General features: G+C 30.7%; 1 protein-coding gene across 2 annotated transcripts in view; it reads left to right on the top strand.

The window, feature by feature from the left end:
• LOC125076154 overlaps positions 1 to 19,162 on the top strand; it is a 41,477-nt gene extending 22,315 nt beyond the window's left edge. For both annotated transcript variants that reach the window (XM_047688139.1, XM_047688141.1), the window contains one exon: positions 17,157 to 19,162. In XM_047688139.1, coding sequence (XP_047544095.1) covers positions 17,157 to 17,274 — 118 coding nt within the window. In that variant the 3' untranslated portion in view covers positions 17,275 to 19,162. The remainder of the gene's footprint in view (positions 1 to 17,156) is intronic.
• Positions 19,163 to 19,362: the final 200 nt, after the last annotated feature.

The following is a 19,362-nucleotide window of genomic DNA, read 5'->3' as shown; positions in this document are numbered from 1 at the left end:
TCTATACATGATCAGTACGCATGCAATGTTTCAAATTATTCCACTAAATTCTTTATTCGGTTTAAATAACTTCCTTAGAAAAGTTCTAGCTACGCGACGCGACGCGACGCGACGCGACGCTAACCGCAGTATCATTGCTATGCGTTGGTGTCACTTAACGTCACAGTTTATGTAACAAACAGTATCTCTTAAGTTGAACCAAAGGATATAGAGATAAAAAAATACATTATTACGTTCATTATCGTTTGTAATACACTTCATACGAAAATTAACTAAAATCAATTGAAATATCGTAGCTGGAAAGGGAATAGAATGTTTTCATCGTATTCAATCACTTGTTACACTTTTATATTATTTTTCACCGCGAGCGTTGTGTTTTCGAATTTTACGCCAGTTGAAAAAGTTTTTATTCGACGTCGAATAAAACTAAATATGTTACGTATAAAATATATTATTTTTATGAGAGGGCTTGTTAGGGGATGAAATGTTTCAACTTATCATTTTGTGAGTTTATTTTCTCTTTGACTTTTTAACCCGCACCGTTTAAAAATAACCCTTGAAACTTTTTATATTTATGTGTGGGATTTATATGTGATGGAGATCATAAGCGCTAAGATTATTTATTCTAATTGAAGTAATAAATATTTATGCGTAACTACATACAGACATTTATAAAGTTTTTAATTCATTTAAAAACGTAGTTATTATTCAGATTTATTAAATCAATGGCTTTACAAAAAAAGGCGTAATCATCATCTTTAGCTTAATGACATTTTGTGAATTTTATTTTTATCATAAATGTGTTTCATATTACGTTGGGTTATTATTTTTTTGTATGTATGTCTCTGTTCTCTTGTTCCACAGCGAGACAAACCCGCAAAACAAAATAGTTTCAAAGCATTCTATTTTATATCGTCAGAACGTGAGTAAGAATTTTAAAAGTATTTAAAAGCTTTTAAAATAAAGCTGTTTCCATGTTGGTAAAATGAAATCCTCAAACCGTTAAGATTGAATAAACAGTCCGTGCGGTTCAAAGAGCGCGCTATTTGAACTCTTATGTTACTAAAGCCTCGGTAAGCCTGTGGACGAAACGTTTCGTTTACCCCCGGGAGATTTATCAACATCGGCCCCCACTCGTTACAGATATTTCCATTTAAAACCTCATCCAAATATTAATTACTGTCAGCTTGATGAGTTTTTTAAATTGATAGAATCGCTTTATGTAAATGTAATGTGTAATTGATATTGCAATTTGCGAAATTAAATATCTTTGTTCTACGTTAATTTAATGTAAAAATATAGCCGTTCCGCACGTTTGTTTAGTTTCATTACGATTTATATGGCTTTTAACGTTCTGATTTTTATTTAAATAAATAGTACCGCTTTTGTGGGAATATCATATTTCACGTTGTCGTTTAAAGGCTGCCTCGATTTAAAATCGCAGGCGTATACTAGTAGGTACGTTTGTACATAATACACGTACATATTTGTAATACATATTGTATTAAACTTATGCACGTCGTAAATGCCTTTGTCTAACGTAATCTATGTAAACGATACCTACATCCTCAATGCACGCAGCTCTAAATTTGACCTTAAAGCGTTTAAGGTTAAATTTAGAGCAATTTGTTGAGTGGTTATGTCGTAACGAGCTATTAGAAGCAGAACAAGTTGAATAAACAAGTTCAAAATCGAATGCAAACGATTTAAAAAAACGCACGGAAAAAGGCTTAAATTAAAAGTGGATTTCATATGAGAATCGTTTATAAAAGCCTTTGCGAGCATCCCTCTTCAGATATCATGATAATTAACGTGTAAATGAACGGTTTTGACTTAAGCAATCCGAATATCGGTAAGTCACTCAAGTCATCTTCCAATCGATACGAAATCGACGATATGACCATTAACTGCACGTCAATCCTGCTATTTGTAATTCATTCACAGATATGTTTACTTTGAATATAGTTGTTTAAATCATTGCATTTCAGTCCTTGTCTAGATGATCCCACTGTTTTCGCACTTTGTCACGTAAAACGATGTCGCTGTTTGATGTTATTTTCATTGCGTCAAGTAATAGAATTTTATTGGAAATTATTATTTATCAATTTTAATACAATGCACTTTCCCTACGAATTCGAAAGGAGAATGCCCATTCTTGGCATTGGTTTTATATTACCATAGTTTTGTTTTTTTTTTCAACAGGTCTGGCTTTCGGGTATTGTGTATATCGACGGACTTTTTTTTGTTTTGGAAAATTAGAAAGACATACATATAATAATAATCAATATAATGTACACAATATTCATAAATTGGAACATGTAAACTCATTGTAAAATATGTTATAATTATATAATACTAGCGACCGGTCCCGGATTCGCACGGGTCGACACGGGTGCAATGCTATACTAAATATATAACACTACAGAATGCCTTATAACGTTCACAGTTTTTCAGTCATTAGACAATGCAAACTTCTAAAATTATCAGTGTTTTTATACTATATTGTCCAAGTATTTTATACAAAAACCTTCCTCTCGAATTCGTCTTTCTATTAAAAAAAACGCATCAAAATCCGTTGCGTAATTTTAAAGATCTAAGCTTATATAGATACAGACAGCGGTAAGCGACTTCGTTTTATACTACGTAGAGGAAATACGAAACAAAATATGTTAACTCAAAGTTTGTTTAAAGCTAGCATAATTGATTTGATATATGATATAAATTTTAATGAAAAATTAAGTATGACAACCTCTACTCAATAAAAACATGCTGTCCGGCCAAATCGGCCATTGTGTTATTCATTGTTTGTTTTAATGAGCCGATTGAGTTTTACTCTCCCCTCAAGCAAATATGTGATATCAAATATACATCATTGTTTAATTACGAACGTTCTAATGTTTTTATTAGATTTAGTTGGTATGTGTCCTAATATTTAGTGCTGTTCTAAAGTGGTGTTGTATTGTTTACTGGGTACGTGTTAGGAACTTAAAAAAAAATATCTTCAAAATGATTCGATCAATTAAAACATTCGACCGGAAGAAACGCTATCGCCTGTATGTGTGTTTTGATACCTACAAATCAACAAATGCATCTCATGGAAAAATCGCCTTCTCAATTAAGTAATAAACGTACTCGTATTCGAATCACGGATAATTCCCACAGAGGTAAGCCGATTGCAATTGAGTTCTTAAATGTGTATGTACCGGACAACTTTTATAAACTTGATTTATTTTTTAAAAGAGCGTTGGTATAGATTTGTATTATTATGTTTTACTTAGAATGGAGGACCTGTTTATAAATAATAAAAAAGCTAAAAATCTCTGTTAAAATGTTTATTTACTTTTCTTATATCTATAACTAAATACTATTATTGCATCCATACTCAATTGAATTGATCACGTAATTCATGGTTATGTAAACTCTTATTTTAAAAGAATGAGCATTATCAAATTATTTGAAAATATAGAAATAAATATTATAAATATGATTTTAAAAATATGAAGTTACATGAGAATATGATAATATGAGATACATGGAAATATGAGATTTATTTTGCAGTTGTTTCCAGGTATTTGTATAAAATGTATTACTTGTAAATTGAGTACCTACACATAACGAGTGGAGGAAGCAGTTTGCCTTTGCCTACTTTTATAAGTAGAAGATTTTGCTTTCTTCGTGGAACTTCTATTTTACGACAAAGAAAATATTATCCTGTTAGTGCAGGAAATTTTTATTTTAGAAAGATTGTTTCTGCTAATTAGAGTTGATTATAACAATTTTATTAATAAATATTTTTAGTGTCAAATACACATATTCCAAATCTTTTATTTATATATTTTTTTATTAAAAGTAAAGTAAAAATAACAGCCATTTGAAATCATTTTATTTTCTCTTAATATTGTAAAGAGTTATGTCAAATTTTATTAAACAAATGCAGTTTTAGATTTTAAAATAGAAAATGGCTTATTTTTTCAATGAGTTAGTATAATTGAATCGGAAAAACATACTCATATCTGCCATGCATTAATTTAAATTTTATTTATAAAATCACGCGTGACAGGAATGAAATACAGTTTTATATTCAATTTTTTATTGCACTTACTCCAATATATGTTTTTTTTTTATATATATTGAATCGCTTGTCAATAGAATTAACTTATCGCTTGTCCATAGGAATAACTTATCAACTAATAAAACATCGTTTTTTTTAATAAAACATTTAATGAAAAAAATATGAAATCCAATGGAAATAATTACAATAATTTATAAAGGTGGGCTGAGAAATTTCATTTACTTTCATTTACAGCAATTTTAATTTTTAATTGACATATGTTCAGGTATAAATAAAATTAAATGCAAAAAAATATTTTTAATAATAAAAATGGTCATTTAAGTCTCTCGACTACAAGTAACTAAAGTAAAAAGTAACTAAACTAAGTACCATTAAATCAAAGACACCTACACTTTAATTTATAGCCATACAGAAAAATATTTTACAAATAGGTATATAGATTACCTACTTACACATTAATTACATACTCGGTTTTATTTAAAGCCGATTGATTCTCCTATTTTCGTCTTATTGAAATTCGTAAGTTCAAAACCTTATATATGATAGAAATTGAGTAGCTTTTCCTATAACTATATACTATTATTTATTCACCTTCAGACAATTATTTTAAAGGCGCTTGTCTTCTATATTCTGTGCTTCGCCATTTATAAAAAGGATGAGTTTCCATATTTATTACGTTATGCATAGAACACACTGCCCATTGTTCACTTAGATTGCCTTCATTACCGTCTCGTCTAGGCAGTCTTAGGATTATTATTAGAAGTGTTTTCAGTTTTCGCTCACTTCACTTTATTGTACGAGACATTTGATTTTTTAACGTTCCTAATCATTTTGAATATTTTTATATTTTAGATTATAACGCGGTTAACTAGTTTTATTGTATCTCCCATATTCATTTTTTAAAGTTATTAGAACAGGCATTTTATCAACCGAGCATAGGTGTAAAAACTGTCAATATGCTATCAATCACATTAAACGCATGGAATAAAAGCATGAAATTTTGATACTTTATATCGAGTTAAAAAACACGGCCTAAACAGCGCTAGCTAGGTTTTCCATTTGACAAGGTCAAGCGGACTATTTTTTCAGATTATGTTAAGTTTCTAAGACAACTTCATTAACTGGGCGCTGGTATCAAAATAATAATTGCTTAAAAATATTAATTATATTATACAACGTTAAAAACAACTTAAGATTTGACTCAACCTAGGACGGGGTTCCATATTAAAATGGGCATACTGCTTTACGAATGCAAAACAAGAACGTTTAAATTTCGGGTTGATGCGATAAATGTATTTGATGTTTTTTTGTCAAAAAAATCTCAACAGAGAACAGGATTTAGGCATTGTTACACTTCCGTTGAAACTAATTTCCGTTCAAGTCCTCCGGTCCCTTCTCATTGCAGTCCCATCGGATGTTAAGTGTGAGGCATATAAAGCACCTTTCTATGCTTGCTACTAGTGTCTCTTTCATACTTGACCAACGACCCGATTAATTGAAATTCAATAGGTAGGATGTTATCAATATTGAATGACCTTAGTCTCGTAGCCAGCTATATTCGTATATTTATCTATAAAGTTGGAAGTTCTTAGGTTGGCAAGCACCTTCGATAAGATTATTTGAGTGAGTGTGCATCTTGAGTGACGTTGCACCGCGCTCTCTGATCCGTCAACATGATGCCTTTGGTCGTGTGCACGCCCGCTCGCAGTTCGGACTGGTTCAAACATTTCGGTATCGGTTACGTGCGGGGAGGACTCCGCGGGCTTGATGCGCCATCACTCAGGACGCACACTCCGGCATCAATATGCGTCTTGATTGATATATAAACTATGCATTTTGATTTCAATATTTGATTGTTTATATGTCAGAATCACTTATTATCGAGCGCTTTGGTATTTTTAAGTACTTGTTGGAGTTTTTATGTATCTTTTAGCATTCTTCCCACACTTTGGAAGAAGGATATCTCAATACGATTATTGTTATGCGTAATTTTGCCATTTCGATGTAAATTGGGCAGCCTTTATCACGAGATTTGTCTCCCAGTGAAGAAGAAAGCTAGAAGTTTCGTCTCTTGTTTCCTTTGATTAGAGCTATTTTATTTGAACAACTCGTTTATTGGAACTACGCATATAATAAATTAACTATTTTCTTTTAAATCATTACCGATAAAAAAATATAAGTAAAAATAGAAACGATTCTTGAAAATTATAATTTTTAGTAAAAAGTTGGCTATCAGTTACGAGGCCTTAATTGGAAACAGGAGAAAAACATCGTGAGTTAACTTACTTAGGACGGGTGAAATTTAGTTACATATTTTTCCCATCTACCGTGGAACAGGAGGAAGGGTTTTTGTATAGCTAACGGATATTATATTATTATATCAGGCTGCGAAGTGTTAGTCACCGCAGTCGCGTGTATACTATCTGTGAATCACAGATACATCATCATCGTCAAACATGGAAAACTGTACGAGTCTTTTATAAAATTATATCAAATATGCTTTTTAGTTAAGTCAACGTAATAGATACGGAAGTACGTTAGAACTTGTACATTTGTGTGTAAATTTAATAAATTATATAATTTTATAGAGGAAAAAAATGGGCAAATAACACAGATGAAAAATTGGGGCTCTCTATATATTAAAGGCGAAACTAAATCCGAATCCCTATTCACAGCGTTGCCCATAACTCTTTATTTTTTAGGGATATGATGCCGCTCTAAAATATTTCTATGTTATTTTATATTTTTAAAAGCGCAATGGTTTAAGGACTGCCTAGCGTTGTAAAAAGTCGCAGATCGATTTTGCTCACTTGCTTAAATAGGAATATTAGAAATTCTCTATGATAAGACATCGCTAGTACTCTTTAAAACAAAAAAAAATAAAAATGTTATAATAAATAGATTTTTAACAGAAAGTCAGCAGACATCATATGGCATAAATAAGGATGTAATTTGACGCCATTGTATTATTACGATGACATGGGGCTTTACTTAACGTTACGTATATTTATGTTCACGTGTCTACGTAGACACGTGAACATATCATACATATGAATTTATCTACGTAGATAAATTCATAAAATTGTATAGTTAGCCAAAGTACAGCCTCTTTTACTGCGAAGAGTGTGTGAAAAGAGTACGCGTCAGTGACGGCGGACACATGACCGAAATCATAATGTATGTGATGTTGTCCAACATTTATTTATTTATAATCAAACTTAAATGCCATAATATACATTACCTGTAATATAAAGCCTGTGTGTTTTATTTCAATTTAATATTTTCTCTTCTAAAATAATCCCTTTACCAATACGATTTTATAAATATATTTGCGATATGGCTTTGTATGTAGACATCACGCTACGCACGGCGTAGCGGTTACGTTTAAGTGTACATCCTGAGTGACGGTGCCCCGCGCACGCAGATCGCTGGCATTATGCAATTGTTCCTGTGCGCGTCCTCTCGCAGACCGGACAGGTTCAGACAGTTCGAGTATCTGTTATTTGCACGGCGCAATCTGTGTGCGGCAGTATAAAGGCATATAAAATAAAATATATTATATGAATTCCATAATAGGTTTTTGTTAAGTAATTCCATAAATGCATTAATTTATAATTGATGGGAAATACACATTCAGCTTAATGAAGGAAAGTAATTGGCGTAGGGATGTTCAATTAGTACCATCGCGATTGGGAACTCATTATATGTACATGTACTTTTTTAAACGTATTTATCAAATAATCGAAGGAGTATTTTTTTTAGTTTTAAACATTTATGTTTTTGATATAACTTTTGGAGAATAAAATATATTATGTTTTATTTTTGTTTAATGGTAAACTATAAATGACAATAAACTATAGTTACTTTAAAATAGAACATTGTTCACGAACATTCATAAACTATTCTAAATCAACTTTTATCTGCAGGTTGAACGCAATTAAAGCAGGTATTTAATAGACCCATTTACAACGGATATAGAACTCACTTACCTTGCATCAATTTCCACCTTGTGTATTTCGTTAAGTCGATGGGAAATATGATTTCATGGTACGTTTATCGTAAAGATTGACGTGACATGAATGAGGATACAGCAGCGTTGCTGTTATGGACGGATATTATTCATATGATAGATAGATTGATCATATACCACGGTGACGGAGGAAACGAAGCCGCATATAACTAATATTATATCTAGGTATACAGTTTAATAATGTGATACTATGCACGGAACCACAAACGGAATTGTTTTAGTTTCAATGTGGGAAATGTACAGCATTTATGGAAACATTTTTTAAGCATCATGTTTTAACAGTTAAATATTTCGATGACTGGCAGAAAATATTGTGCTGTTGTCTTATAGTCGTATCACATCTTTATAAATAAAAATCTGGTAACACTAGTTCATCTGTCATTTAATACATAAATATTATTGATGCAAGCAACGAATGTCATGCTAATTACATGATGGCATGCAGTCATAATATTTACATATAAACTTTATTAATAAATCACAGAATACCAACGATGTAATGTTCCATAATTTAAGCTTAAAATTATAATTCGCTCTGCTTCGGTTTCGACATCGATCACTCATACTGTCAAAATAGTCTACGGTACTATTTGCTACATTTGATAAAAATAATAAAATCATCCAGCTCTCCATTCGCAAGAACTAATTAAGTGAAATGGATTTTTCATATTTATTACCAGCTACAGTGAGCTTATAAGATTATACTATTATTGATATGAAAATGCCCCAGGCCTGGACAGAGTTTTTTTCGCTTTTGAGAGGGCTTTGCAGCTTATTCCACTGCATCCAAGCCCATCGTAGTGTTTGAACCAATCCATTAGAGCTACTTGACGATATGGTCACGCAAAGATAAGACTAATTAAAATGACAAAATAAATACCTGATACTTGAAATATTAAAAGTAATATTTAAAACAAATGAAGGCAAGCTATTAACTTAAATATCCTTTACTATTAATAAATATTATCAATCGATAATTTTATAGAAGGTTACACACGAACTTTTGTCCCAATTTTATCCCCTTGAAGGGGTAAATAAAAAAAGTAGCCTATTAGTATAATATAGTATCAGAGGAAGCTTAAGCCTTAAGAAGCATCCTCTCTCTTGAGGCTTAAGCTTTCTCCGTACCAAATTTCATTAAATTCGATTCAGTGTCTTAGCCGCGAAAGTAACAGACGGACAATGTTACTTTTGCATATATTAATTCTATAAATATGGTAAATAAGACTTAATTACTAATTTTATTTATTTTCGAACCCCTAATTTTTATAAATTAGGGATACGTGTATACATTTTACGATTTAACAATGACAAAAATTACATAAATGCCAATCAGCATGGTTTTATAAGTAAACCCTCTTAATGCAATTTGTAGCTTCGTGTTTGTAATTTTTCTGAATGTATGATAGTGGCCTTTAAAAGGATACCATATATACAGATTTCTGAAAGGCCTTCGACAAGTTTTATCACTGCATTCTTTTAAACAAGTTGAAATCATGTGGTATTTGAGATCGCTTGCTAGAGTCGTGCAAAACTTATTTAATGGGAAATCAGATAAAGAATCTCTAGATTGGTAATCCATACCGCAACTCTATAGCATTCGCTTTTTCGCTTCCCACAAGGATTTAATTTAGGGTTATTGATTTTCAATATATTTATTAATGATCTATAAATATAATATTTAAGGATTGTGACTTGAGTTTATATGCTGATCATCTAAAATTAATTAGAGTAATTAAACAATTTTCTGATGTTGTTTTATTCCAAGCATCTATTCAAATTAATTGAATGTTATCTGTTGATATTTAGGTTTGGAAATAAATAAACGATTACTTAGATAAATGCAACGAACGTATATTATTAGCACAAAAGGTTACAAGCTTACATCACAATCACCGATTATGAAAAAGAATGAAATGAGAATTGTCAACTAATAACGATAACAAATAAGGTTGCGTTCTCATAAGCCAAGATTATCGCATAAAATTTACTCGTAAAAAATTAATTATACCATATTACCATAATATATAATACAAAATATATTATAATTCTCACCTCGAATCATTGATTATGTTTCATTTATATTTTTAACACCTATTGTTCAACGTGGTAGTGCATGGTGAGACTACCTGTAGTAGAACATTTGCCGATATAATTTTGAAATGTATCTTTTTGATGTGATTTTGTATCTACTGTGTTATCCTACTGAAATTAAATTAAAATAAAATAAGTTATTTTATAATTGCGACAAAGACGCGCGGTGGCAATTAATTTACCTCAATATATATATTTTAACAATATCACTTCTTCTAAGGGTTTATAAGCTAACATATGAACAGACTATTTTTAAATATACATTTAATTTTCACAAAACGTTGACATTGTAATATTAAAATTATTGTTTATTCAGGATATTTGCCGACTTCCGTGGTCGAGTAGTGTGCACACCGGTTTTGCATGGGTACTCCACTCCGAGGTTCCTTGTTCGATTCCCGACCGAGTCAGTTTAGAAAAGTTCATTAGTTTTCTATGTTGTCTTGGGTCTGGGTGTTTGTGGTACCGTCGTTACTCGTCGTCTGATTTTCCATAACACAAGTGATTTAGCTACTTACATTGGAATTAGAGTAATGTATGTGATGTTGTCCAATATTTTTTATTTATATTTAGGATATGAGTAAAATAATATAACTCTAGAAACGTTAGAAATACTGAAACGTGAACGAAATAGTATGCGAGTACTTAGTAGCCAAAATAATGTTGGTTACTTTTTTTTCCGATGCGTTCTCAGCTTTGACAGTCTAAACATATAAATAATCAAAGGTAATAAAAATAATAAATCGAATAGAAGTTACAACTCTAAAATAGCCAGCTTTATAGTCATTGCTTGAATTCATAACTTGAATTTTATAGTATGATATTTGTGCTGACCATATACATGCATCAAACCATAATGTTGACGATTTTGGTGTAGGTATGCCATCTCTAAATTAATTTGACATAATTAATACATTATTTTAATTTCACACTTGGAATAAACTAAGCAATATTTTTAGTCATATAAAATGTTTTGAATGCATACAATATAATCGGCACTAGTCCCTTAGCCACCTTAGGGCGAGATAAGGCTTTTACCTAACAGTAGAATATTTACAAACGCTTACAGATACAAATCCGTTTAATATTTAGTTCAGAGTTAGGGAAACAGTAAATGAGATTTTGGAAATTATATCAAAAGCCGGTGTACCCGGATTTAAACTTGTTCCCCGAGGTGTCTACAAATCTAGATGTGTCCATTTGCATGCTGTAGTGAACCTTCATGCTATTTATTTGATCTCGAGGGAAGCAATATATATGTATTTATATAAGCATACTTTTTATTTGAAATATATGTTCTTTATGACACATATCTAGAGACGTATCTTATATAAATTTATGTATTGCTTGTATTGCGTGTCGTATTAATGTAATATATCTCGGCCAAGACGATTTCGCTTCTGTAACAGTAGAAAATATTAATAATCGATTACTTACTTAACTGTTACCCGAAATATGCGAATTTGCATCACATGTCTAAATAAGTGGGTAATAAAAAATATAACGATTTTAGTAGAGCTTTGTGCAACCTCGGTGTTGACCGGTTGACATCAGGTGTCCAAATTCACCAAGATCACCAGTGACCAAGCGCCTACCTATTTAAAAAATAAAGGAATTTGGCGGAATGCGCTTGTTAAAACAGGTCATCAAAAGTTATTATCCAGCTGTGAGACATTTTATTTTTATATATTTGTTATATTACTTATACTTAAAAATAGCATTACGACGAAGTGCATAGTCTGACCTCATAGTCTGTTCTATTTAAAAAATAATTGATTTACTTATATACAACACTCTTTTAATTTTATCATTAAAATTAAATGATAAAATTAATGTGTACAACTATATCAGTGATTAATCACTGAAATCATTACCTTCTATTAAATAAAAATTCATTTTACTTGCAATTTTCGACCTGAAAATGAAAATATTTGTTAAATATTGACAGGACTTTAACCATAAATACTATTTTATTTATTTTCTGCTATTTTATGCATTTCACAATAAATACTGATAAAACGACTGTCAGAATATGATTCAATCAATTTGTGATATTTTCATTTTCAATTTCATAAAACGCACATACAAAAGTTAATGAACAAATTATTATAAAGATTCCTTTACGTTTGTGTAATCATTTTCATGTTTTGTTTACATTTTTTTTTCGTTATAAATTTATTCATTTAAAGGTGGAAGACAGTTAGCTTACAGTTAAAGTTCTCCACCTCCATCTCCACTTCTTCGTAATCGTAAGCTTGGCCTTAATAAGAAATGTCTCGTGGACCGATATGTTTGCTTTATGGCTGTCAGTACTGGTTTTTAATGAAATTAACTTTATGTGATCAGGGCTTGCCCTCAGTGCAGTATTGTAGAAACATCGCCCATAGCTTGATTTGCTTTCGTGGCGCTACAGTGAGTTAAATTAGAAAATTCGCAAACCCAATATGTTTTTCTAAACGAACTAACATTTTTACTCAACCACACTGTGAATATTTAAACTCTGAACTTTTCCTGAATTTTATAACGAACAAAAATGAATTAAATTGACGATGTACTATTTTTTTTCCTTTATTATTACGTCGCTGTCTACATCCAACTAGCGCGGAATAAAGAATGACAAAAATGAAAATATTTCGCTTGTCACATCTATTACATAGGTAACAAAAACCACTGTTTTTTAGTCTGCTTTTTAATAAATTTTTTTCGGACTTTCTATATCAAAATGTAACAAAAAACATAATTAATAATTAAAAAGTGATTTAAAAAAAAATAATATCTGGCAAGCACTTTGTCTTTAATCATAAATTTTTTAAATTAGGATTTTGCCTTAACTTCGGTCGCCGTTCTCAGGCCAATAAAGATACTATATTTTATCTTTACACCCGATAAATGCTTAAATGCATCACATAAATATTTGAAATTATAGTCCGCGTTTAGGTAATGCTTAAAATAATATATTCCTTATATTATATTTTATAATATTTTTTTGTCTTGCTCTATGCTCTCGGTTGTCAAACATTTTTGATTCGATGTTGTGCTCAATTTCTACTATCTCATCTACACAGGAAGTATTGATACTCTTCTTACTGGCCCAGAATCATAGACAATATTTTTAGACCGTATGCATTTCAGACTTGATGCATTTTTATCTTCACCACACAAAACTCACAGTTATAAGTCGACATACATATGTGTTTAAATATGTTCATAGTTTATATATTTAGTAGTAGTATAATTCCAGTACGCTATGTATGTATTGACATAGTATGTCTTAGTAGAAGAAGAGAAGAAGGAACTAAAAAAGTAACAATAATACAGTTTACATTGCACACTTGCATTGAAATTTTAATTTAACAATAGTAATAAAAAATAAAATTCAGAAATTTTATCTAAAGTTTTTTTAATAGCTACTACTTACTTAAATTCCTGCTGAAATTACTATTTATTTTGAAGGAGATAACCATCGCAGGTCTGCGTCAGTTATTTCCTTAATCAACTCATAACATTTATATTGCTTTTAGCCGATTTGAAAAACAATCACTGTATCATTGTTTTTCAAATCTATTTTGTCTTTTTTTTGTTGTTATTGTTCAGTTTAAAAAGAGACAAAAAGTGTATACTTTTTTTGTTAAGTAATTGTTTTGTTTCTTTATTTACTATAGTTGGTAAAGTATTCGTGTATCAAATATTTTTTTCTTGTTTTTATTCTTGCTCCTACATGCTCCTAAATCTTATTTTGAGTGGAGGTCGGAGGCCCTTTGACGAGAACTTAACGAACTTTTACTTTACATTCAGAAGCAGTGCTTCGCCAAATGAAGGAATCTGTCAACTATGCAGTGTTAGACCATAAAAATCTTTGTTTTGAGTAGTAAGTACTATGCAGTCATGGTACTTACTACTCAAAACAAAGATTTTTTATTTTTTATGGTATGACTATTACATAGTCAGTCTATGTATACTAATCCGTTTCGGTATGATAAGCTGTTGATTCGTTGTAGTGGGCAGACTCCTTACCAACCCACAATATTAACCGCCTAGTATCCTATCAAGCCACTGATGGTTTAATTTAGTTTTTATTAGCGTGTTATCCTGGTAACAATTTATTTGTACTTTTTTACTTTAAAACGTAGTCGCAAACGCCGACACAATTCAATTAACTTTAAAACTAGATCCTCAATTTTTAGCTCACTCGAGCGCTCTATCTCGTTAACCTGCAGGACTCAATTAAGTTTAGTTTCCATACATAACGCACTTTCGATAGAAACGTACGGCCTCCGTACAGGTTGCAGCTTCCCATTATTTAAAGGCTGTGTGTATCTATTCCTGAACATTGAATTGTATTTTTAACGAAGAAATTTGATTTGATTTATAGTGCGCTCTTTGAGAGCTATTGGTATTGAAATAACATTTTAAAATATTGTTTTTTTTTTTTTTTTTATTGAGATATCCTTTTAGAAAATTATAAATGAAATAAAAATATTGTTTTTATATTAATCTCTTTGTTTTGTTAGATGAATTCATTTTTAACATTCACAATAAAATTAAATATGCATTTAGTATCCTTATTCTGGTAAACAAAGACCTTATTGAAATGTTATTAAGCGCGTGTATAATTATTATACATCAGTAAAATATTTACAGACCACTTACTATGCATTATTAAATGAAAGACATTTAATTCAATTTTAGTTTCATACAACTTGTAATTTAATAGACTTAGTTAAAAGTCGATAAAAGCTTTTTATATGGACGGTAATAAGTCGAGAGAATTGCAGAACGGTTTTTAATGAGATTTTAAATTGAACATCACGTTTGAATATCCGGTACAAGGAATTATTCACCATCATATGGACACTCACTCGCTATTTCTATTTTATGTTTTTTTTTTCATGCAATCATACATCCATTGTTTTTTTTTAATATTAACTCGCTACAGTGTTGCTGATTATAACAGTAGCTGGTTTATTAATATCGATAGTTTTTTGTTTGTTGTTTGAAATATTAGGTTTAACATTTTTGCGACGATTTATTTAATTATCTTGGGTGAATAAAAAAATATTTCGTAATACCGTTTTACATATGTCGTAAGCGCCATCACTCGTTTGCTCTCGCGTCATTTGTTTTGTTTTTGAAGTAAAATTAATAACATTTTGCTACATATCTAGACAAAACTGTTGCAGTAATACAAAATAACAGATGTCACAACTTAGGGTAGTCTTATCGCTGTTGAGCGATCTCTTCCATTCAACCTTAGGGGTAATGGTCTCGTGACGGTGTTGAATTATGTTCTTTGTTTATAACACTGCAAGTAAAAAAATAAAAATATATAAAATTAGGTTTGGCAACCAGCGTGACTCAGCTTGGGATGTACTTTGATACGATAACTGCTGTTGGAATTGCCGGATGCTTTGAGCGCAACAATGTCGACTTTTTCGCTATTAACTTTATTCGGCATACAGTCTTCTAGATGAGCCATGAATCAGTATTCAGTCTAAGATGATAGTGAATACTAACTTATGATCAAGTGTAATTTTGGTCAAGTGTAAGTCTACCCACGATATTAAGTAATATATATATATATATATATATATATATATATATATATATATATATGTATAGTCGTCATTTTATGCCATATAGTTACTGTTTTTCTTACTCTTGAATTATCACACAAACTCTGTATAAGGCCATGTCCATATTCAAATTACGTCTCTCACATTAAGTAATCATACAACCGTTAAGCCATAGAAATGACGACGATCAGCAGGAGACCATGACTATATCGATTTATGTTGCCTCCTATTTGGGAACAAACTATACCTAGATACTTTACCTCCTCAGGAGATGCATACTAGTGCTTATGGGATAAATAACTTAATGTATTTTAATTACACGATATTAATATTATATTTTATTATATATAGGGCTGAGAAAAAGTATTTTCGTATTTTATATGCCAATCCAAAATATTTTTAGCCTTGTTTATTTCAATTAATAATTATTTAAAATATATGTGTCATTTTGTTCGATAACTTGTTGCAATTTTTTACGAAAGGAAAAAAGTATATGTTATACAAATAATGCCAGCTAAACTCAGCGTGGGTCACTTGGGATAAAAGAAAGTTTGAAATATTATTGTATGTTAATTAATTATAATTTATATTATTAAAATTGAATATTTAAGCGCGTGTTATGACTCTATAATGTCTCTATATAAATTTGCACTTCGGGTTTTATAAAACAAAAAGAGGGTACATCAGTAAATTTCCAGTTATACTTGAATAGATCTTATAATTAAGGGAACAAACACGGCATCCTCGGCAAAGCACCAGCTGGATTCTGGGTCCAGTCAGATAGCAAACTGCAGCCCTGCGACCTGAAGATTATAAATTTAAATTTCTAGTCTATACGGTATAAAAACCTGCAGTACAAAATATACAGGTTCAATAATATACCAAATAATCAAAAGATTTTGTTATTACCTTTATCGAAGAATGTAAGGATCATTTTACCCTCTGAAGGTTTTATATCCTGCTTACAATAAATGACGACCTCAACTCCAGAGAATTATTTCATCGGTCAAAAATCACTCTTCAACACAAAATAAACAAGACTACGGCCCTGGAAATTTTTAACTAAGTTTGAGCAAAAACAAGAATTAAAAACGAACAATTTATTACATGTCGGTAGAAAAATCTTGTTAAAGTTTTATAAAACATTATTACTTCATTTTTATTATAATCAAGCGACTTGACATTTTTATTTTGTTAAGAAATAATTATAAAAATACATCGTCAATTTCCAGGATATGTTTTGTTTGAACTAAAAAGTTTTCTTAACCATAGACACAATTAATTTTTGCTATAAAATTTTGTGACACAATTTTTTATTTAAAAATAATTCTCTAGCTTACCTAGGTATGTTTGAACATATTAAAATGTGACACTTAAATTGTTTCAGGTTTGTTATTCTAAAGTACGTGCGGCGTGATCTGATTAGCAGCCTGCCGCTCCCCAGACGTCTCTTAGATTACCTGAGCGCCACCCACTACTACTCGGAGCTTCTAGCTGAGATTTAAGTAAAACCTTGACCGGTGACCCGTATGTAAATTAAAGGAGCCTTTGTCATAGGCATTTCAAAGTGGGGATGACAGGTGGGTCCGACTCACCCCTAAATTCGTTCATTTAAAACAAGATACATCTATTATAAAGTACACATTACTTGTTACATTGTAAGCGCAAGGATATCTATCTTGACATTTCTAAGGACTAACAATAAAACAATTTTGTATAATCTGTTTAAATCATCCTGCGCAAATTGGGTTTTGAGGTCAATCGAACTCATCGAACTATGATTATGTTTGGTCGAGCGACTGATCAAAATCTGTCCCCGCTCCTAGCAACTCTATCAAATGCTATGTCCATGGTCTTCGTTGTAGATCTGCATTCACGATACGTCCAATATATATTCTCTATCGATGGCTTATGCCCGGTTCCTACATTAATCAGCGAATATTTTTTGCCTATAATTGCTTATAATTTATATTATTTGTCATCATTAAATCATCATGGAACACTACGTTCTGTGGTTGGCGGTATTCGGTTGATTTAATTTATATTAATATAGGAACTGGCCTTTATTATGATAATTTATTTAAGTTGTATATTACTGAGTGGTATAAGATAGTGACCTCAATATAATGTTAAAATTATTTAATTAATTACAAACAGGCGGAATACCATACTAGTGGATTTTTTTTGAAGGCGTTTTTTATATATTAACCCTCAGTTTATTCATATGAATGAGCTTAGGAGAAATATCAAAAATGGCTAATAAAGGGTAACGGACTATATAGTAATATTACTAGTAGAATGATATGTTTATGTGGATGTTGCGTATTCCGTCTGTACCTACATAGTCTACCTTCTTTGGTTTTCTTACATTACAACCAGGCTGTGGAACTAAGCAGTATTATATTGTAATCAAATCGAACTATCTTGATACTTGCAATATTATTTCATTGAATTATGTAGGCCTAATTTAAAATGATTGATATTAATAAATACGTTTAATAGTGTTTTCTAATAGATTAAAATAATTTATCTGACGAAATATCGGTCGTTTAGATTGGGCCTTAATTATTGTTTTTATTTTAATGTAATTGTATTATATTTATAGTTAGTAACTGTTTAAGATACAAAGACGTATGATATTTTTAATAGAAACACATATTTTCGTAATGATAGTTAATGAATATAAGTAACATTAGGAATGTTTGCTTGAATAAAATTATTTCTAAAGATATATAATAATTCTTTAGACAAACCTTTGCCCATTAAATTGTATTAAATTTTATAATTTGCTATTATTTATCGTGGATTTTACTCATATAATTTAATTTGACGAAGCTCTGCGTCCAAATCATTGATTCAAATTTGGACGTGTAACACTAGTTGTAGACCCCTGTCGTTGCTTTTATCTAGTCACTTGAGAATGGAAACGTGATTTCTGAGCCAAGTTATCGGGTTCAAATTTTTCGAGCATCAATGGCTTACTATAATCTGTTCTTTATTTCGTACTCGGTGATGGAAAAATCTGTGTGTGTTGGATGAAATAACCACGTGGTTATCTATCAACCCGCTATGAGCCAGCGAGTAGAAATAAGTTGGAAACCTTCTCAAGGTGAAAACAAGGGCTAAGACGAAGTGTGGGACACAAAGGGCCTTTTATGACTGGGCTGTTGGCGGATTGATGATGGACTGATGACTTGTTTTGCAATAAAACATTATTATTATTATTAAAATTTGGGTACTCGTTAGTAATAACTATTGAATATTTTGGTAAGAACGCAAGTTTCTAATAAATGACATGATACAATTATCATACGTCTATTTGTAACTAAACATTTCTTTTACGTGTAATGTAACATATGTATATCCTCAATATACTACAACTAGTGTATTGTATTGTCGTATTAATTAATTTAAATTATATTATATTGTATTAATTAATTTATAATTTTTATCAATGAAACGCAATATATTTTTTTGATATATTAGACAATTATTATATTTTGTATTGAATCGTGACTTGTTCATGTGCTTGTATATAGTTCTATATACTTTTGTAATGTTAAAAGTTTATTGATGGACGTATAATTTGTATG

Source organism: Vanessa atalanta, chromosome Z (genome assembly GCF_905147765.1).
Source record: "Vanessa atalanta chromosome Z, ilVanAtal1.2, whole genome shotgun sequence".
NCBI lineage: Eukaryota > Metazoa > Arthropoda > Insecta > Lepidoptera > Nymphalidae > Vanessa > Vanessa atalanta.
This window is presented reverse-complemented; position numbering and strand designations above follow the sequence as displayed.